The sequence below is a fragment of the Coffea arabica genome, chromosome 3e (assembly GCF_036785885.1).
Source record: "Coffea arabica cultivar ET-39 chromosome 3e, Coffea Arabica ET-39 HiFi, whole genome shotgun sequence".
In the NCBI taxonomy this organism is placed as follows: Eukaryota; Viridiplantae; Streptophyta; class Magnoliopsida; order Gentianales; family Rubiaceae; genus Coffea; species Coffea arabica.
The window spans coordinates 38,355,283-38,378,086 of NC_092315.1; the positions used below are offsets into that span (position 1 = coordinate 38,355,283).

The 22,804-nt window shown below is 35.1% G+C and overlaps 1 protein-coding gene, 1 long non-coding RNA gene and 1 pseudogene across 4 annotated transcripts; 2 read left to right on the forward strand and 1 right to left on the reverse strand.

The window, feature by feature from the left end:
• Window positions 1–466: 466 nt before the first annotated feature.
• On the forward strand, window positions 467–2,319 carry LOC113737602 (protein NUCLEAR FUSION DEFECTIVE 4-like; annotated as a pseudogene).
• A 550-nt stretch (window positions 2,320–2,869) lies between these two features.
• LOC113736787 (uncharacterized GPI-anchored protein At1g61900) lies at window positions 2,870–11,992 on the reverse strand. Of its 3 annotated transcripts, none has more exons than XM_027263915.2 (8): window positions 11,557–11,992; window positions 11,100–11,217; window positions 9,245–10,102; window positions 7,180–7,425; window positions 7,052–7,066; window positions 4,947–5,087; window positions 4,721–4,768; window positions 2,870–3,170 (listed from the first exon to the last, which is right to left on the reverse strand). In XM_027263915.2, the coding sequence occupies exons 2-8, from the start codon at window positions 11,131–11,133 to the stop codon at window positions 3,061–3,063; spliced, it is 1,452 nt and encodes a 483-aa protein (XP_027119716.1). In that variant the 5' UTR covers window positions 11,134–11,217; window positions 11,557–11,992; the 3' UTR covers window positions 2,870–3,060. The 3 variants fall into 3 exon arrangements, with proteins under 3 accessions (XP_027119716.1, XP_071939515.1, XP_027119717.1); XM_072083414.1 differs by lacking the exon at window positions 11,557–11,992 and adding an exon at window positions 11,301–11,390; XM_027263916.2 differs by lacking the exon at window positions 2,870–3,170 and adding an exon at window positions 3,277–3,494 and having other exon boundaries at window positions 11,557–11,990.
• Window positions 11,993–12,164: 172 nt separating this feature from the next.
• Window positions 12,165–17,059, forward strand: LOC140038271 (uncharacterized). The gene is made up of 2 exons (XR_011842109.1): window positions 12,165–14,536; window positions 16,776–17,059. It is a non-coding gene; the product is annotated as an uncharacterized lncRNA (long non-coding RNA).
• The last annotated feature ends 5,745 nt before the right edge of the window (window positions 17,060–22,804 follow it).

The window sequence follows — 22,804 nt, forward strand, 5'->3', positions numbered from 1 at the left end:
CAGGTTAATTCAAATCTTGTACTTAATAGTTAGGGGTGAAAAGAGCGTGGAAAAGAGTGAGAGCATAATTGTAATAATGTCAAAACATACGAAATGATTTGTAATATTGCCTAATCTCGAGGAAGGTAAATTTACTTGATGCTTAAAATTTCCCATAGCTTATTTTGAAAATGAAATAACCATTTCCATGGTATCTATAGAAAGGCTGTGGCAATAATTTCAATCCGTGGGATTCAATAATCATAATTTGGAAAACATTTTCTTTACTTTCAAAGACAATTAATCTTTGTAATACACGAACAAAATTAAGAAAAAAACTGCAGTCAAAAAGTGCTGTAAGCATACATCACTTATAATTCCTCGCATATACATACATTTATCATACATTCATATATGTGTGTGTATATATATGCATGTATTAACATACTTTACTTATAATGCAAGGGGGACATAGACTGTGATTGGAGAGAAATGAGGAGTTTTGGGCTGCATTTGCTGGCCGGCAGATGGTTCACTCTGTTCGCTTCACAACTGATCATGTCCGTCAATGGCTGTGCTTATTTATTTGGTGCCTACTCCAATGACATCAAGTCTACATTAGGTTATGATCAAACAACACTTAATTTAGTCAGTTTTTAAAAGGATTTGGGAAGCAACCTCGGAATCATATCAGGACTGATCAATGAAGTTTGCCCCCCATGGGTTGTTTTGGCCATTGGAGCTGTCATGAACTTCTTTGGTTACTTCATTATCTGGCTAGCTGTCACGGGCCGTACCCGGAAGCCTCAGGTGTGGCAGCTGTGCTTGTATATATTCATGGTGCTGATTCACAGGCATTTGCTCATACGGGCTCTTTGATCACAACCGTTAAGAACTTTCCTGAGAGTCGAGGCGGCGCTATCATGACACAATTGTACCATGCCCTGAATGGAGATGATACCAAGTCCATCATACTACTCGTAGGATGGCTTCCAGCAGCTGTTTCAGTCGTGCTTCTTCCTGCAATTCGACTCATGAAGGTCGTCAAGCAGAAGAATGAGCTCAGGTTGTTCTACTCTATGTTGTATATTTCACTTGGCCTTGCCAGTTTTCTGATGGTTATAATCATTATCCAAAAGAGGCTTGCATTTAGTAGGAGTGAATATATTGCAAGCGCTGTTGCTGTGCTTATTCTGGTCTTTTCTCCACTTCTTGTTGTGGCAAAAGAAGAATTTAGTACCTGGAAAAGCAAGAGACTATTGTTGCCAAGTAGTGACATTTCACATCATATCCAAGTTGAACCTGCAGTAACTCAAGTTTCCCTGCAGACACCAGTGGATTCAGTGGCAAAAGCCCCAGAGGCTGATGAAGCGGCAGCAACATATTCATGGAACAAGACAATTGCTTCAATGAGAAATGTCTTCCATCCACCAGAGCTAGGGGAGGACTACACCATTTTGCAAGCAGTTTTCAGTTTGGACCTGTTAATTCTTCTTATTTCGACATCATGTGGCATCGGTGGTGCACTAACAGCAATAGATAACTTGGGTCAAATTGGCAAATCTTTAGGTTATCCAAGTAATAGCATTACCACTTTTGTATCACTGGTCAGCATCTGGAATTATCTGGGACGAGTAGCAGCCGGATTCTCCTCAGAATTGCTTCTGACCAAATACAAATTTCCGCGATCTTTGATGCTTACATTCGTACTTGCACTTGCCTGTGTTGGTCATATCCTGATTGCTTTTGCAGTTCCAAATTCTCTCTACACAGCTTCAGTGATAATTGGATTTTGTGTTGGAGCACAATGGACATTACTTTTTGCAATAGTATCAGAGATATTTGGCCTTAAATACTACTCCACATTGTTCCAATTTGGTGCCTTGGGAAGCCCAATTGGAGCCTATATTCTCAATGTGAAAGTAGCTGGTCATCTCTATGATAAAGAGGCAATGAAGCAAATGGTAGCTAAGGGGCTCACAAGACAATCTGGCCAGGACTTGACATGCTATGGGGGGAAGTGTTACAGAAAATCTTTTATTATAGTAGCAGCTGCAACCCTTTTTAGTTGCCTTGTCTCTTTAATTCTAGTAGTTAGAACAAGAGAATTTTACAAAGGAGACATTTATAGAAAGTTTAGAGATGATACAAAGATGGATTTAGCTGATGCAACTGGTACTGAAGCATATGATGGCACCATCACTAAATCCAAGCATGAAACTGAATGTATAGATGAAAAGAAGCAAGAAGATTGCACATAGGTGAGAAAGCCCTTCAAATTTTATCTGGTCCTGATCACCAATTCCCTTATACTTCTATTATGATATAATAATTCCAAAATACATACATATATATACATATAACTCTAATAATAGTGGTACTGTAGTACTAATATTTATTTGCTTATATTAATAAGCACGGATATTACATTGACAATATGTTGGTGGATAGCACATCATCATATATAAACTGGTTTGCATACAAACAAAAAGATACGTAGAAACTTATAGGTTAACTTTGATTCTTTATATTCAAGAGCCCATAGGAAGGGGCAGCTGTTGCTATTTATGGCTATTTTTCGGTTGTGTAAATAGCCAGATCTGAATTGAATTAATAATTGAATTTTTTAAATTTATTGATCTTTTTTCTGATACAACAAACGATAATTTTCTTGGAAAATCTTTCTCAAAGAAAAAGTTTCCCCTATAAAAATGTTTACATCTTCCCAGTTTTGACCTTTAGGAACTGGACTAATCCAATCAGAGAATGAGAGAAAATTTAGCCGTTATTCTGTCTGAAAACTGAGGCTTCAGATGGCTTGCATCGTCGCACGTGAAAACATGCATAGAACAGATTTTTAAGGAGATCAAAATGGGCTTCGCCATGAATATGAAATCCAAAATTCATCTTGTTTTCTCTGCTTTCTTTTTTTCTCATATAAAACAAGATTACAACTAACCCAGTGGATTCATGCAAAGTTGCAAAACAAATACAGCTCAACACAGTTACTTTTTTTTTTTTTTTCTTTGCTGCTATAATTCTTACTATAATAAGAGCAGATCGAGGACAACCAACAGATAGTCATTGATTCCACAGGTCTTTTGCACGTACAAGGTAATTGAGGATACTCTGCAATTTGTCCAAAAAGAGTTTACTATGTGCATCTGATATCTCCAGATCCTTTCTGCAACCTGCAGGCATCATAATTGATCGCACACCTCTACCAAGTAAAATTCATTTTACCAAAAACTGGATATAATAATAATAATAACACACACACACCCCTCTCTGCCATGGTAATCAGAAGAAAAAACTGATTAGAACATCAGAAAGGAGGCAAATAATGAGGACACTATACATGACAAGGGATACAAAAAATATACATGACAGTCAACTGTGCTTTGATCTAACACAAACTGCCTCAGCACCCTCTAATCCTACTTAGTACGATAGGGTACTCAAAACTACAAACAAAAGAATGGTTACAACAAAATCCAGCCTCACATGACGACAACCTGCACCATAGCATGACAGAATATCAGCTACCAACTAATAAAATGGCATTATTACACAACGTGAAGCCAATGGACTGCTACAAGAATGTGGTACTGCTGCCACATGAACAAAATATTCAGCACAACAAAGTAGAACTTCATGCCACACATTAGCCCATTACAATGCGTTTTCTGAAAAATTCTTAGCTCTAATACTTGTTCAAAATTATTTCATCTTGGAAAAAAGTAAGTTATGAAGTTATGTACAAGTAGACTTCCTTACCTAAAATGCAACACGAGGAAATGAGAAAAGGTCTATTCATGGCTAGAGATACATAAACACAGAAGATTAGGCTTTGTAAGTTGTAACACGGCCAAAAGAAGGGAAAAAAAAAGGTGCAACACACGAGTTTAATCAGTAAGATTGTCCTTTTAAGAAACCACACCTTCCGAAATTATTTTTTTAGTGACTGCATCAAGTATTCATAATAAACATAATTTTCATCCCATTCTGATCATATTATAGTTCTAATCAATAATATCACTTAGCATTCCTGAATTGTAACACTCTTAGCATTACTTTACTTGCTAAGTTCGAAAAGATTAAATATCCTAGTAATTTCTCTAAACAGACACACACCTCCAGACACCCCCTCACGAACATTCTTTTTCCCTTAATGCATAAATAGCATTTAGAACCACATAATAGCTGTAAAATAATTACGTGAGTTACCACATGTATACATCTATCCACATTAAAGAAAATGATTTCGCCATCAGGTTATAAATCTTCGTTCTTTCAACAAAAATATTTTCTTCCATGTAAGTTCTGCTTTCACTAGATAATAGAGCAATAATGACAAAAGAAAGAACCATAAAGGTAGAAATATGATGAAAATCCAGTATAATGAGATTATATCAAAATTAAGCGAAAGCAGTACCAATCTAGCAAACTTAGACAATATTTTTATGTTAAATTTAAGTTTCTTTTGAGATGGAAATGTAATACATTACCTATCATACATGTAAAAAGAGAATTTTCAAGTCCATTTGAACTATCAGTGGATTGAAATGCACACACACTCAGAATTTTAACGTCTTCAAAATTTTGAAGTCAGCCTTTAGATTTTATAGCTCACTCCAAGTTTCCATAGGGCATATATTTATGACCCAATCAACAACAAATCCACAACGCCTAAAAAAGATACTAACAGAAGTGTGAAGCTGCTGCCAGCAGCAATACGCACCATAATTGTGCAGTGTCTCTGACGTGGGTAGTGCTGGCAAGGACATCTCTGCAAATTGGAGTTCAAACCATCAGTAGCCCAGACACGACTTTTAAACTAAGTCACCTTATCGAATTTGTATGCAATTTATTACTTTTGATAAACTAAATCAACATTTTTCTTTTTGGTACTCGTACAAAGATTGTGAACCAAAATTGGATAACTAGGTTATATTTGAATGAATTACCAGGAGCACAAAGGGATAAGGATGTCATAGAGGATGATGAAGGCCACGGGGCTGCAATATTGTCCCTTAGATCACAAGTAAAGCTGTAGCCTGTTGAATTGTCATATACCACATCTGCAGGCAAGCTCCCAAGCAAACAGCCTACAATTTATGCCAGAATTGCATCAACAAGTGCTACATTTTCGTTTTTGTATATTTCAATCAGCGCAACCCAAGAGATGTAATCCGTTAACTGCTTGTCACTTACCAAGTCATAAAAATTCACTTCCATACAGACACGCAAACATGCGTACACACTCTTAAGATATGCACACATACACATTCATATACATTTGTGTCTGCGTGTGGGGGTACATCTAAAGAATATGTGTTTACATGTATATGTATGCATTTATGCATGTACACACATATCCATGCATACACAGACTATTGCAGGTAAACCTTGTACATATTCCAAATGGCACCTGTCTCATCTTCATTTAAGAAATCAAAAGCAGAACAAAATATTTCCAATCTCAACGCACAAATAACAGAACTATTTTGCAGGATTTGTCAAAATGAACAGATATCAGTCGAAAAGTATTAGAAACTACACTATTTGATGGGACTTTAGGAACAATAAAAGCACTCAACAAGACACCTCAAATAATTTCCATTATTTAATGCAAATGTGTGGAAAGCACTAACTGCAAATCTTTCTACCATCTTCACATCAAAGGAAAAACATCATCTGAGCAACCAAAGTCAGATCCTACGCATCAGGAAGGCTGGGAATGCTACAACCGGGGCAAACTATAGTTATTAAATCCGGCCCAACAAGGAACCCGACAAAGGGGACCGGGTCAATGGGTCACTAGTTCAACCAGTGAGTCACTGATTGAACTGGTGTGTAGTAATTTAACATTTACAAATACAAAATAGTAATTCTAGTATATGTAAAATATCTAATAAAGTACTTTGATACTAATTATTGTACTTAGATATATAATGAACAAATAAATAATAATAGAAGATTTAATTACATTTTATCATTCTTTTACATAAATAAATAATATAGTCAAATATAAAACAAATTGTGTCACTTGTTTTCAAAGATATACTTTACTTTTTTATTATTTTATTTTTGTATAAAAACAAAATAATTATCTAACTACTCAAATATTGTCAGTTTGAAAGTTAAAAATGATTCATTGTATAATAAAAAAGTAAACAAGTTTATTTAAAAAAAAATTAATGATCAAATAAAAACTAAGCATGTGGTAAAGTCTTATGTACATTTAAATGAAGATCCAATTTACAAATCTTGTCAAAAGCATATATACACTTTGTTTCAAAAACAAAGACCCACAATTGTTAAAAAAGAAAAAGGGTTAACTGGAAATCGGACAGGTTCCCAGTTGAACAAGCAGGTCAAACGGGTTTGACCCAGTCAACTCCTTGTCTGATCAAACTAGAGTCCTGGCCTGGCCTGGCCTGAAGCCCGGTTCACCTGCCCGACTGGTTCAACCACTGGGCCGGGCCTGGTTGAATAACTCTATGCATCCACGTCATAAACCCACCAATTATAAATGTGCATGCAGAAACAAAGAGACACAGCAAATTCAAACAAAGCTTCCTGCTATTTATCAAGACACCAGAGGCATCACTCCCAGGATGCAGCCCAATCTAAAATCACCCTCAATGCAAAGCGGCTAAAAGGGGGGAGTAAATAATTAGATGCAGCTAAGAAAGCGGTAGGCAGTCAGGAAACATGTTTAATATCTGTAACAATTAGTAGGCAATTAAGGCCCATAACAAAGTCACAAACCGAAAGTGAGCATTGAATGACTTTACTCTTGCATCACTTGGATTACCTAGGCAATTAGAGATTCGAGTTCCAAATAGTAACCCCTTAGCATTCACTATTTCAAGTAGAAACATAAAAGCATCCAACAGATACCCATGTCAACTGAAGGTGTAAACATAAGATTACACCAGCAGAAAACGTCTGCATGTCCTACAGATGACCAACAAATTGACATTGAACAATAACTCCATATGGTAGGAAAGGAGAAGACAGAGAATATAGTCAAAGAAAAGCTCAAGTGCAGTGATAATATGATTACCTTGCTGTCCATTTGCTGCTCCAGCCAAAGAGTGCAATATCATGAGAGATTAAAAAAAAAATTCAAATCAGAGGAAATATAAAACCTTGTACAAGCAATAGAGACTGAAACTGTAACAAGCAAATCACCTTGAAGACTAAAATCTTTCAAGTCCACATCACAAAGCTCATAAACGTTAGTCATTACTCCAGCCTTCTGTAGCATGGACCCAAACACCGTTGAACAAATTATTGCTTGCTTGTTCGTGATTAACATTTGTCTTTGTATCCCCAGAATGTATGTATTTAAGGAGCTACAACATGAAGGACTTGGAGCAGCTACATTTCGACATGCTTTAATCACTTCTGATGGTTGCGTAAAATTCAAAGGACAAACTGCATTCCATATACCACAACTATAAGAACAATTCCAGCAGCATAGCACTAAAAATGCAGCAACAATAATCCAGGATATCTATGCTGTAATTTCCTGACCATTTTTATTCATAACTTCTTCTCGAAGAGGTAATAACATATAATATTCAGTATAGAGCTAACCATGAGATACCAAATCCAAACTACTTAAGCTTGAAAGACAATGCAACCATACTTCTTATCCAGGGAAATGTTTAATCAGGCTTCCCATCTTGGGTTTCGGATGTAATGTGAGAAAGTGTTGCTCAATTTAATGCCACCAAGGTAAATGTAAAAAAAATGCCTTACTTTTTAAGTCCTACATTGTTACTTTAGAATCCCAAACTCTGTAAACACACTCAATGGATTTCATCACCATAACCAATTCACATAAATGCTTCTTTGTCACTGCTAACGAAGCAAGGACAAAAAGAAAAAAAAAATTACGTAAACAGTTCACACAATTATAAGTAAAATAGGTCAGATAGCATGTGGAATTCCATGTTGGCATTGAATTGGAAAAATCTGCCTAGTGATTTGTAGGTGTGGTGTCCAAACTATTGATTTGGATTGAATTGTCTTGGTGGTAATTACACACACAATAGTCCGAGTGGTTTTGGCCCTCTTGGGTCTAATCACCAAAAAAAAAAAAAAAAGGTTTACTGACTTAACAGTGTAAATTCAGGATTAAAGAAGAAGAAGCAAACAAGGATTTCAAAGCTTGATTTTGGTTCCAGCCAACTCAATTCTCCAGTTTACCTCATGTTTAGCACTCTAATTTCTCATTAGTTACTTCCGTATTTAAAAATAAAAACTCCTCCAACCCTAAAATATACTGAGTTTGTTTGGACAGATAATTTGGTTTGCAAAATTTATTCTCACAAATCCCAATCACCTTTTTATCTTCCCAATCACCTTTTTATCTCACATACATCACATCACAAAAAGTGTTACAGTAAATATCTCAAATAAATCATCCAAATAAACTCTTATCCAAACAAACTCACTGTCTCCCCCTAATTTCTCAGTAGTTACCTCCATATTTAAAAACAAAAACTCATCCAACCCTAAAACATACTATGTCTCCCCCTCTCTCTTGGTACACTTGTGTGCAAATAATTGATTCCTAAACAGAAAAACATTGACTAAATACAACTCAGATAGTTAACCAAAGATGACACATGTACAGCCTGTTGAATCCTTGATATTATTTCATATATTGAGTAAACAATATACTCTAGGTTATTCTTTTCCTTCTACTTTGTTTACTTTTCCGGGAGTAATGCATAGTTGCATATAATAAGATCATAAACCTCTGCTGAAATATTATGCAGCTCAATGAGCTCTCTGATATCCAGTAAATGAGAAGTTTAGGTTCTTGCTCACTATTGAATAACACCACCTGATTTTAGTCAAAGGGCCATTATTGATTAACTCTTTCTAAAAATCTCAGATTTCCAGCCTTACAACAAAGTATAAATGCAAAATATCCAAAAGTCAAAGTATTTGAAAGATTAAAACCAAAAATGATTCTTCCATCTGAAATAGAAACAAAGACCACTCGAAGAAGCATTCTCTAACTGACAAAGCAGAGAATACAGGAGAGGTGGTAACTAGTTTTAACATGTCACATATCTTATAGTATGTAGTTGAATCTATCATACTTCAGTGAGGAAAAGAATAATGGTAGAAGCACAGTAAGGCATGCACAAGATGCAAGCAAGCAAATTTTTTTCAAGACTTCAAGGTGCTCTGGAAGTTCAGAGCATAGAAGAAACAATGGAAGATACAAAAAAAATACCTCTGTTAGCTTTGCAGGCAGATAACATCCGAAACACAGAATTGGCATCTTCCAATGGGAGTTTACTTGAAATCCAGGAATACACAACGCCTCTACAATCATTTATGGTGTCAACACTAGATTGAGCAGCAGCTATGTCCTTGTTACCGGTCATCACAGATTGTAGCCCTGAAATCTGTACTGCAGCCTCCATAATCGCAGGCTGACAGATTGGTCTGCAACACTCTTTTAGATGATCCACCGTGGTACAAGCCTCTAATAATTTGCTAGTGTTCACTGTTTTCTCAAAAGTTGTTATATCCTTCACAGGACAAGAACCACCAGTGATATTTAATGACTTAGCAGAGCAGATTACAGGTAGCGAGCTGTTTGCCCCTCTGCTGGCCAATATACTGATGATATCTTTAAAACAATCATCAGCAACAGCATCTTGCAAAACTAAATTACTGGAATTCTTACTATAAAATCCTTGGAATATGTGAAGTAAGCTACCCAACTGTGGGCAGCATATGACATTTCCTACTATTGCCGCAAGCGGTTGGGAACAATCAGATGCAGTTTTCTGTGTGATACTTGAAATGGCTGAGAAATTTACAGGACACCTTCCAGTCAAGACTGGCTCATACGTTGTTGGGTAGATAGGGTACATTGGTGGCAGAGGCTGCCCAGAAATTGGATAATGCGGAAAAACAGCTGGTGATATTTCTATGGGTTCAAATAGTCCAGCAGCAGGTGGACTAGCTAACTCTGAATTGGAAGAAATATACCCAGGTTCTGGTGGTGTTTGAAAAGCCACTCCATCCTGAATGGTAGACCAACACCAAATTGCAAAAAGTAGGAAATGATGGCCGAAAGGACCTACAATAAAACACAACCAGACTAAGTGTTCATCCATGAATGCATCATTCTGTGGTAACATCGAAAACGAAAAGAAATAACAAAGAACAAGATATTTAGTTAGACAAGATATTTAGTTAGACAACATCATTCGTGTGCCATGATGGTACTTATGGTTAATTAGTTATCCCCGGGATTGATGAAAATATTGAAACTTTTTTTGTTTTCTATACAAGAGAGAGAGTCAATACTTGAAATCATCATCACATCTTGCATACTGCAGTGGTGGAGGGTAGTAGCCTGGTTTATACGCTGGTTTTAAGCAATATTATGGTCTAGCCTTCAATTATCAGGTACCATCAACTCAAGACTCACAAAAAAAGAAGGTGCAAGAATGATTTTCAAGATACAGAAAGGATGATTACATCATACTCCCAGAGTGGTAGTATATGAGATAAAGTGGAGATACATAAAATGGAAACACAAGTCATGTGTCGTGATGCCCGCATCAAGGTATTTAATTTCTATTCATAACTGCATTCACTAACTCACTACATTAAGAGGTCCCATTCTTTTGTGGATTAGAGTTATTTTCAGACACATAGATGTTATCCTTCTCTTATTCTGCATTGAAGGAGCAACTGAACGTAGTTTCTGTTCATAGGTTGGTTAACTTCTTTACTCTTCACTTGTCTACCTATGGTTTCATCGATAGAACAATTTGTGATGATAGTAATATCAATTGATTTTCACCTGCAGAGGAATCTAAAGCAAAGCACGGCATACACTAAAGGAAAGCAGCAGCTCTCTTAACAACTTCAGCTAAACCAGGATAAATTAAAATTACAAGATCAAAGAACCAACCAAAAGAACCAAGAACTAGGAACCCGTAGCTGCTTGAAAGTCTAGCAACCCATCAGAATTCATAATTAAACTTCGAGATCATCGAAAACAGCGAGTAAAACAAAATTAAGAGAAAATCCAAAACCTCAAACACCACAATTAACAACTAACTCACCCTTAAGACGCGTAATTCTCTTTACACAATCCATAACTCCACTAACCCTCCTCCAGCAACATGGAGAAATCCAAGCTCAAAAACACGCTAGCAGTTCAGGTTATTTCCATTGTGAAACCTGAAAACAGATAACACGACATAATTAAGTAATAAAAGTCAAATCAATTACAATAAAATTAGACAAGATTAGAACTTCATTACCAACTCATAGCGGATAAAATCAGTTCCTCAGAAAAAATATCGAAATCCCACTCCTACCCATCCCCGCTTCTTAAAATCCCACCCTTCCGCTGTTTTAAAAAGTTGGAAAAAAATACAAACACTTCATTACCTACTCAACTAGTAAAAAGAAAAATGCAGCTGAAATCCTTAAGATCCATAGTCATCAACACATAAACACCAAAAAAAAAAAGCTTTAAAATAAAATAAAAGCAGAAAAAATAAATTCAACCAGTACCTGAAGTTACTAAACCCCAAAACGGACCGGAAATTTCTCAGATCATTTCTCATTTGTAAGCCCTAGGGCTCCAAATTCAGAAACCCTTCTCCGCTCCCACCAAAACAATTTCGACAATACCAAATAATCAGTGCTTCAAACCCTTTATTTCACTTCAAAAATGAATTATCCTTTTTCTTGAGCTCCGGAAATGGGAAATGGGATATTTAAACAAAAACAAAGAAAAAGAGAGAGAGAGAGAGAGAGAGAGAGAGAGATAGAGAAAAGAAAAGCCCTAGATTGAGAAGAGAGTGAAGAGTAAAGTTTTGGGAGCTTAATAACTGAATGATTCGAGAGAAAAAGTAAAAATGCTTTCCTCTTTGAAGAGTGTCTTTTCGGGGTCTGTTTTCTTTCCTTTTTCTAAGTATGCTTACCTAAACCTACTCCGTTCCAGTGTAGCAGCGGTGTACCACTGGATTCGGAATATAATCAACCTGATTTTGCCACGTGTTATGATTAGAAAAATGAGTCCTTTTCTTACATACATATACATATATATATATATATATATCTACCTTGTATATAAGAAAACAGCCAGATTTAATGCTTTCCTATCCACTTGCCACGTGGTTCCTTAATTATCTGACAAGTGGCAAGTAAAGTGTTTCTTACAAAGCTTCTCTTGACCGACCGAAGTCTTCTATTTCTTTTCCTTCTTTTGCCATTCCACCGTCTTCCCCTCAAATTGCATTGAAGCCTTTTCCTGCTCTCTCTACCACGCGCCTATTCTGAGCAAAATTCAGCACACCTATTCTGAGCAAGTCCCATCCCAACCGGCTATGCTACCAAACCCACCATCTCATCTCTTTGTGACTTCCTTCTTTAAGCCAACAGGTCAGCTGCTACTCCTGCAGCCGCTTGATTTGCTGATCATTCACATGGCCTTTGTACTTCAGAGCAGGAGAATTGGGTGCAGGTGAACTACTTTGCTTACACTAGCCGTTTTTCCCTCTTTCTCTGATATCCAATTAACCCGTTTCTGTATCGATTTCGTCTCATGTTGCCGAATTGTTGGAGCCTCACGTGATAGTTGTACTTCAAAGGAGTGAAATGGGGAATTTTTTTTTAGGTATGCCATTCTATTCTGATCAGCTTTGGTATTCAATTTTCCACCCAAATTATGCTTTCTATTCAACCTTCATCATCCGTATGATTACGATTACAAATATCTGCTTGGATGTGATTTTTCCCTTATTCCAGTTCTGCTGAGAAGTAGGATTCCTATTCACTTAGCCTGTACCTTTTATCTGTATTTGCACGTCTCTTTCTCTAATCACACTCTCATTCTAACCTTCGTTCACTCTGGTTTTGGCTTTTTTCCCTCTTGATTCGGTATGTGCTATTTCATATGGAAGTACAATTTTTTGTTATTTCCTTTTTGGTTTGAACATTTGTTTTTTCTTCTTTTTATTTCCTTACCAGGGTTTAATGAATCTAAATTTTGTTCGAATATAGTGTTGATTTTTTTGTTGGATTTTCACAACAGATGAAGATCAGAAATAGGTGAATTTATTTTGTTCTCATTTTCGGCTGTGATGATACAATATTGTTGCCGTGAGTTGTGTTTCAGGCTTGATACTAACTGGATTTAAGCTGTATCTTGGCGAGGCAACTCAGATGGCATTTTGGAGTATATATTATTCCAGAACTGCAACTGAGTTTGCAGCCATGGTTGTGCTCTTCTTCTTCGCCTGCCATTGACAAACAAATTGGAGCTTTACTTTTAATTGTCAAAGGTCATTGTTTTTTTCATTTATTAGTCCAACGGTAGCTTAGTTTGTTCTTCCGAAAATCTCGTACAAATTCAGTTCTACTTCAAGTATTATTACTCCCTGTTTTGATGCTTTCTTATCACTTATCTCAGGTATGTTATGATCCCTTACAATGATTGCTTATGTTATATTTGCTTCATTAACTCAAAACATGGTTTTAGTATGACACTGCCTTCAAGTGAATATGTGAAATCTCATAGGCATGGCTATCAAATGTTTGATGAAATGTCTGTCTGAAACTTGGGATAATTGGTTCTTAGGTTGATTGCAAATGCAACAATAAATCTAGATGGTGTTTTTTGGATCTCTTGAGAAGGTTCTTTAAACAAAAGAATTGCTTCATTTGTGTTTCTATTGATATCTAAAACTAATAAATTAGCTTTATTTTGAATCAAATGTTGGCCATTTGATGGATTTTAGAGTAATCTAAGTGGTTCAACATTGTCACTCAACTTGCTGTCCAGATTCTTCCTCTTCTCTGCATTGAATTCACTGGTAAGTTTCAAAACTTATGTTAACTTAAAGGTCTTTTCCAAATTTTTCCTATTTTTTGAAAACTGAGTGTAGCGTAACATGATTGTTTTTTGCTTCTTTTTTGGTGGCTTGATAATATCAAACTCTTAAGAAAAAGTTCCGAGCTCATTCAGGACCGCCAGCTCCCCAGGGCACTCCTTTTTTATATCTGAGAAGCACCCTCCGATGTAGCATTTTGGTGCTGTAGGATATGGGGTCACTGAAACAGGGAGGTTGTAGCCATCCACTATACTTACGTCGTAGAAACTCGGCTGCCTCTTGTCAACCTGGAACGTAAACTCTACTAGCGTCACAGGAGGAACGCCGATCACCCCGGCGCACTCGAGTCGCCCGTTGCAGTCGCCTGTTTCACAGGCTCGTCCGTCGTTGGAGTAGTCAAAATTGCAGCCTGTTCTGGCCCAGATGCGGCCACTCGAATCTCCTGGTGCCTGGAATTTCCGGAGTCTCCCGGATGGAAGATAGAAGCCACCGTTTGCTACGACTGGAAAGCCTTGGTTCGGGGCAATGGCAGGCCATATGGGAAATGGGCACTTGTTGCTCACGTAAAATGTGCATGCTTCCACAACTCCACTACTGCCTATGGGTTACGTTAAACTATAAACGATGCAAAAGAAGAATGCTTTTTCATTTATTTGGTGAGTATCTGGATGAATTTTTGTTGTTATTGTAGGAGGCAACAAATTAAAACAAATCTTGCTACCATCAATTGAGTAATAGGTATTTCTTGCTTCTTTTTAGCTGTTAGGTTATTCAAAAATGTTTTGTTTTATTCTTGCTGCTAATTGGAGAAATAAGTGAGTCACAGAAGAGTAATTTTTCTTATTTGGAATCTATAGGGCTATTTGTTGAGTTGAAATGCTTGTGCTCTTCTTTTAGCAAAACTTTTATTAACTAATAATCTGAGCCTTAATTTTGATTGTCAAATTCAATTGTTGAATTATATTTAATAATTTGTATGTCTTGAGCTTGTGATTCAATTTTAGCTTTACTTCTGTAGCTTTGACTATTTTACTATTTTTCTTGCTATTTAATTGCCTACTCTATGATACTGACAAAAAATTCTCGGTACTCCTAATAATTTTTTGTCCCTGCTCTTTTCTTCCTTGTACTCTTGTAGATGTTAAAACTCTATTTTGAAGCTAGAGTTTTGAAATTAGCATGCTTAAGTTGCCAATAATTTTTAAATAATGACAATGCTAAATATGAGCAAATTTAATCTACTGAAAAACTGAGCATTTTCTTGTGAAAATAAAGTTGGGAAATGATTATTATTCTAAGGAAATGATTATTATTCTAAGTTCTAAGTCATTAGATTCTCTACCTAGACACTTTGTCCTTACCCGAGCATTCAAATGCAAGGTTAATATTTTTGTCCTTACCTGAGCGTTAAAATGCAAGGTTAATATTTAGAATGCAACCTTATTTATTCTTTTTATAAATTTTTAAAATTATTTATACTTTAAGGGAAAATAAATACCAAAATTGATATTTTTTGTCTAATGAGAGTATAAACATAATGAGAAGGGGTTTAAATGCTAGGTTAATTATTTACAAAGCATATATAAGTGCATCGCCTTTATTTAATTTTATAAACACTCTCCTTATTCCTTGGATTAGTGACAGGAAGAGATATGAAAAATTGATAATTTTTTCATAATACATAGAGATTGGATAAGAGATGATTTAATTGATGGCACAAAAATAAAAACAAATATGCCAGTTATGAGCCTTATGTGTTTAGAAAGTAATTTCTTACGTTTTTATTTGTCTAGGACTTATTGGAAAAAATATGTTAAAACTTATATTTTTACAGTGTGGGAAAAAATATTAAGATGTATAAATCATATCTCTAATTGATATTTAAAAAGGAATATGAAAAAATGATTTTTTGCAATAAGACTACATGTGTGTGCTAGGGAAGATGTATTATTACAGTTTATACTCTGCTTTGGATTTTTTTCATTTATTTATCTGTTTTTATCGCCTATTAGATGTAAGTTTCAATTTTGGTTATCATGAAGTGTTTATCCTCTTAGTTGTGTCTTGGAAAGTTTAGTTTTCTGACATGTTTTCTTGAACCTTTTATATTGAAAATTTATAAATCCTCACTAGATGTTGGACTCATTTTTGTGTATTTCATGAGGATGTCCCTTTTGTGTTTTTTTTTATCTCAATGGGCATTGGCTGTGATCAATTAACCACTTGTTCTTTTGTGCACCTTAATGGATCTCAATATGTGATCTTTTGTAATTGCAGCCTATGATTGCACTTTATATTAAGTATTTAGCAAGTCATCTCTTGTCTCTGTAAGACTAACTTGCACTTGAAGATGTTAAGCTATTTGTCAAACTACTTGCCAATCTTTTGTCATCTTCTCTTCTCTTTTGCAATGCTAATGATTTTTTTGTTTTGTTTAGTCTCATATTGTTAGCTGCATACTTGATTGGTAATTTATAATTTTAAGAATGCTATTTCGCAAACATTACTGTTAATCTTATTTTATATGACAATAGATTATAGGGGGCCTAGGCTGTGCTTAGCACAGCCGATAACCTCCTAGTATATATATATAAACCTAAGCCTTCTTCTCCCACATTGATCCACGTGGCTGCTCTTGGGGAGGGAGTGTACTGTAGCAGCTACCTTTTGCCAATAATGCCCTCCAAATTTGAGTTTCTGCACTGAAAAATTGACTACTATTAAGGGGCTTGTACGTCTTTTATCATTTAATGACAATTTTGCCCTACCAGATATACCATCTTCTCAAAACAGTAGGTAACTGTTCAGGGTTATTTCTGGAATATTGGGTCAAATAATCCTCCTTTCCTTTTCATTGTTCCTGTATGTTGGACTACTCCTCTTCGGTGGAAAAAGAGAAGCAGAGAAGCAAGGAAGTAGCTGAACAGCTTTTAGAAACAGTGGCCAAGAAATGGGTTGTCCGCCTGCTATGTGTAGTTCCAAGCCAAACAAAGACAAGTATGAATTCAACTCTTCCACCACTTGGTCAACAGTTTCTCCTTTCTCTATCTTTCTCGTTATTTTGTTTCTACTTCGTTTTGCTTTCTGCTTTCTAGACAATGAAAACTGGGACTTGAATGCAGTGAGTGATGCATAATCTCTTCTATGAATACTATTACACCAAATTGAAGATTACAGAATCTGTGGTAGTTTCTCTAAATCCAAGTATCTATAAAGCTGGAACATTAAAAAAACATGAGGTTTCCTTGATCAAATATGTTTGCTCAGTAACTTTGAACCATACATCCTGATATTTGCACTAAAAAATGCACAAACCTAATGAGGTCAGATTGTCTGGTAAGAACTGATATAGCCCTTGCGGGACAAAATAAAAAAGCATCTTAAAGTCGTTGAAACGAATTGATCTGGTTATAGTAAGCAATAATTGAACGATAAAAAAATCTCTTAAGGAAGTATTCCACATCAAAACATTTCAATGAGTTGATGAATCCCAAAAATTGCGAATCTTCACTTAATAAGTTACTTTCATTTTTCTTAATCTTCTAGACGTAACAGAGAAAAAAAAAATTTTTGACGACAAAAATGTCATCTCTCATGCCACAAAGCCCACATGCATGTACAACAGTTCAGGGAAATCCACGTATCTGTATCATTGATGGAGAAGAAGCCGGCATTGCTGCATATGTTAGCAGAAAATCCCATGTTATTGACCGGTCATGTAGTGGAAGAACAGATGGTTGATGTGGGAAGGGTGATGCTTCAAGGAACCATTTGATTTTTTGTGCAATGGAAAAGTTATGTAGGCAGCTAGGAATCTAGGATATGCAGACAAACATATTTTGGATGGACTGTGAAGGTTTGGGTTCAGTTATGTCATCTCTAACGCCATCTCTATGGTCATATCTAACAGGTATAGACCACATATTGAGTTTTTGGGTGCAAATTTTCGTACATGACAGGCTTCAAAATCTAGCATGCAAAAGAAAGGCAGCAATGGTGTCACGATCTCATCTGTTGTTTAGTTTCTTTTCATCCTTATCTAATCAAGCATAATGCGGGAGTTGTATCGACAGGGTACCAATCTAGGTGTGCTTATCATGAACTGATTGACTAAGTTCTTCAGTGCATCGATTGATTTCTTTCTCCTTTTTTTTTGGTGTAAAATTTCGTACATGAGTGAGGAACGTTACTCCTAGATTTTATTATAAAAAAAAAAAAGAAGAAGAAGAAGAACATGAACAAAACATCCAAAAGTACACGGAAAAATAAAAAACAACTAAAGAAAGAGTATTACTCCCTTATATCAAGGCCTAACTCTTCTAAAGATGGAAACCAATTCCCCTTTAGCTCCTGCGTGTCAGTTCAGTAGTTCGATTCCCTGCTAATCCTACTTTTTCAATTGTAGGTTCCTTTGCTTTACTTATTAATCAAATGTATGCTTTATATGACTATAATCAAGTTGACTAATCAACAGATTGATATTTATTGGAAACAAAAGAGTAAGCATTTCTTTCTACACTTTATTTTTATTACCTTCGTCTAGACAAATGAGTAGACAGGCATGATTTTGATTTGAAATCCTCGCATTGATCATTAATGTTCTTGAATAGTAAAGATGCCCATTCCTATCTATTCTTCATATATGAGCTTCATATGCGTACAATGCTTTTACAAGAAAGCGCCCGCGTTGCTCATTACTGACAAGCAATTTCTGTCGACATAAGTTATGCCAAAAAAATCTTTCAATATTCTTTACACAATACCTTGGGCAAGGCACAGCCAGAAATACTCTAGTCTCAAAAGAAGTACTTATTTAGCTCGTACGGTAGTGCCAAATATTGGGTGTGTTTAGATTCGCATTATTTGTGAAAAATAAAAATTATTTGTTTCCATCGTAAATATATTTTTTAATTATTTTATTTTTAATAATTTTTTAATTTCACATATATCATATTACTATAAGTGCTACAGTAAATATTCTCCTATCTAAACATATTTTATCTTTCGATTGTTATTAGTTATAAATTGATACAATATATAAATAATTCATCAACAATGGTTTGTTTATTCATATTTATATTAAAAAGTTATTATATTTCAAATATTTAACTTGCATATTAATCTTTAGAAACTTTTGTACATAATTTACTACAATGTGATAATGTTTATTAAATAGTAGAATGCATAAAAATAGAAATAACAAGTAATCTTCAATATAGTAATTAAATTTTCTCATGAATATGGTTGTACAACTATTCATATTTATTTTCAATTTAGGAAAAAAATACAGCAATATACTTTCATATGAATATTTATTACTTTTAATCAAAGTTAATGAATTTTTCAATGTAATAATTAAATTCACATCAAGCAAAGTTATCAAATATGGATGAAAAGAATAATTCAAATTTATTAAAAGAGATTGAAGCTGTTAGAAGATAGATAACTTATAAATATAAAATTAATTGGAGGAGATTTAATGATAAAACTGAAATCTGAAAACTAAAATTTAAGTACTGAAGTTTGAACATGCTGAATTCATTAAGTCAAACCTCGGAGTACAAACGAAACGAGTCGAATCAATTCTTAACCTAGGTTTGTGAAGTTTGAACTCGAGTTTGAACCCGACGAGATCAAAATGTAAAGTTCGAGCTTGAACTTGACTCAAATTCGAGTCGAACTCAAGTTTAAAAAAATAAAAAATAATTATTTTATTTTTAAAAATGAATAAAATAATAATTTTCTTAATAAATAACAAAAATATTAGGGATATATATGTAATTTTACTATTAAATAATATATACATATATAATCGAGTTCGATCCAACTCACGAACTAACAGTTTAGTATTTTTGAATTCGAGCTCGATTTGGTCAGCTCAACCTCGACTCGAGCTCGAGTCAAGCTTGGACTCGAGTCACTCATGAGTTGCTTGTGAACGGCTCGATTCGTTTGCAATCCGAGTCAAACTTGTATAATAATCTATTGAATTTGAGTACTAATTAAAAATTTTTAGTAGATGTATATTATATAATTTAATACCAATATCTTATTTTATTATTATGTTAAATTAGTTCTTTAAATATCACTAATTAATATTGTTAAACTGAAATTATAATATGAAAATTGAATTTGCGTATGTGTTTATGTATGCAAATATGTGCTTCAGAAAAAAAATACATGTCTATTTGTGCAACAAGCCGAATTGGTCACAAGCAAGTCGATCAAAGCTCGACTCAAGACCGAGTTCGAGCTACTCAAGTCTAGTTATTGAGTTGAGCTCGAGCATTTATCTATTTAGGTCTCGAGCTTGTCTAGCTTTTCGAGGTTTTCACACACACACACACACACACACACACATATATATATATAAACTAAAAATAAGGCTTTATTTGGATTTCTCAATTTTTAAAAAATAAGTTTTTTATATACAATATTACAGTAATATACAAACAAAAACAACTCTAAAAACACTATATCCATATAATATATCAAAAACAACTCCACATATACAAAAAATATATGTATACCACCACCCTTACTCTCCACTACTACCGCCACCACCCCCACACCCACGACCCTTCCTCCTCTCTCTCTTTCTCTCTCTCTCTCCCCCATCTTTCTTGTCTCTCTCCTCCTCTCTCCTTCTCCCTTCCCTTTCCCTGCCCCCCAATTCCCCCTCCCCTCTACTGACCGCAACCTTTCTAGTGGCAACCAAATTTGATCGCAAATAGAAAGGTCGCAGCCAAAAGCCACGACTCATGGTTTCTAGTCGTGACCTTTTGGGTAGCAACCAAGAAGGTCATGGCTAGAGCAGTGCTAAAGTCGCAGCCACCACTCGCGAGTGGGAGAAGGATTTGGGGTTGGAGCAAAGGAGGGGAGGGGAGAGAAGGGAAAGGAAAGAGGGAGGAGGAGGAGGAGAGGAAGAAAAAGGAGAGAGAGGGGGAGGAGGGAGGGAGATAGGGGGTGGTGGTAGGTGGTGTAAAATTTAAAAAAATACCTCAAAAAGTTATAAATTATAAAAATATTCCAAAATATATTTTAGAAATACCTCTAAAAAACAATCCAAAAAACATTTATAGTAAAAGTTTTTCATATATATAGTTACAGTAAAGTTTTTGAAAAATACCCCCAAAAGTAACTAATCCAAACAGAGTCTAAATTTTTAGAACAAATTTCATGCCTTGCTACTCAAACTTGAGCAGTTTGAGCTTGAGTTCAATCTTGAGCACACTATTTTTTACATGAATTGAATTCAAATTCAGATAATACACTTCAAGCTTGAGCTTGAATACACCAGTATTCGACTTCAATTTAACTTGTTGTCACCCCTAATAATAAATAGATTATATTTGAAATATAGAATGCTAAACAAGTATGCTCGTGCATGTATGTGTGTGTGTGTGTGTGTGAGTGTATGGGAGAGAGAACGAGAGAGTACATGTATATGTGTGAAAGTGTGTATGTGTGTATGAAAGAGAGAAATAGATTGTGTATGTATGAAAGTATGTTGGTATGTGCCAAGAAAACCTTAGTCTAGTGGCGAAGGTTGAGACCTTAGAATTTAAAAGTTTTGGTTAAAATTTCCTTTACCCTCCCTATATTTTAAATCCCACCTTTCCCTTACTAGGGAAAAAAATTTTAAATGTGGGTATGTGTAATAATAATTTTGAATGACTATTATTACATTAATATATTAAGCAAATTAAGTAATTAAGCTTTCGCTTAAAATTTTGTATATAAATTAAGTAGCTCCTAATGAATTCAATGGTAAGAAAATTTTGTTATCAAACAAACTTAATAGAAAAAGTACTTAATCCCTTAAGTAATTAATCAGGTTATCAATGAAAGTGTATATATCCAAAATTCAATCAACTTTTAGGATTTGATATGTACTTGAACTATTTATAAAATAATATATGACATTTTTATTTTATTGATTGTTTGTATATTTACATTTGTAAGATAAAGTTCTTAGAGTTGTTATGTCCTAGGTCGACCTAAATAACTTTTGAACGAAACCATGATTGCAAAATAGTTAACCCAAATTATTATATAGCCCATCGATCTAAGCTAACATACTAATAATTTCCACTTCGTCCCACCAATATAGGATATCACATTCACCCTCACTTAAGGATTTTGTGTCCTTGCAGAACCTGGTCACGATCGAAACTGTCTACTTAGTCGTGCCTGGATTCTAGAGTGCCTCGTATGGGCCCCAGAAATGGTCCTCGTCCAATGTGATACTTAGTCTAACAAGTTCTAAAGGTCGCCCCCATCGAACGTGGCACTAAATTTCACACAGTACTTTACTCTTTGCACTTCCTAGTATAGTCGGAACCATAACACTACTTGACCCTAAGCTCACATTGCTTAGAGACCATGTGAGGTTTGCTCTCATACTAACTATAGTGCTTTAGGCCCACGGGCTGTCCCAAATAACTTTTAAATGAAACTAGGGGTTCAAAATGGTTAATCCAAATTATTAGGTAATCTATGGGGCTAATATACTAACTATTTCTGCTTCCTCCCACTACTATGAGATGTTACATTCACCTCCACTTAAGAATTTTATGTCCTTCCAAAGTTTATTCACAAACTAAACTATTCATTTATCATATGCTGACTCTAGAAATAGCTCGTACAAACTCTAGAGGTGACCCCCAATCTAACATGGCATTTAGGCATTGTTTGGATTGAAGGAAATAAAAAGGAAAAGGATACTAGTGGAAAAGCAAGGAAAGGGAGTAAAGTGGTTTCCATTCATTTTATTTGGATTAAATATGGAAGGAAAAGAAAGAAAATATTGAAATTTTGTAAGGAAAAAGGAAAATATCAAAGTGTTAGTGAATTGAAACGAATGAAAAAGATGACTTTTTTTTTAAAAAAATTAAATCTTTTATTAGATTTGGTTCCCTTTC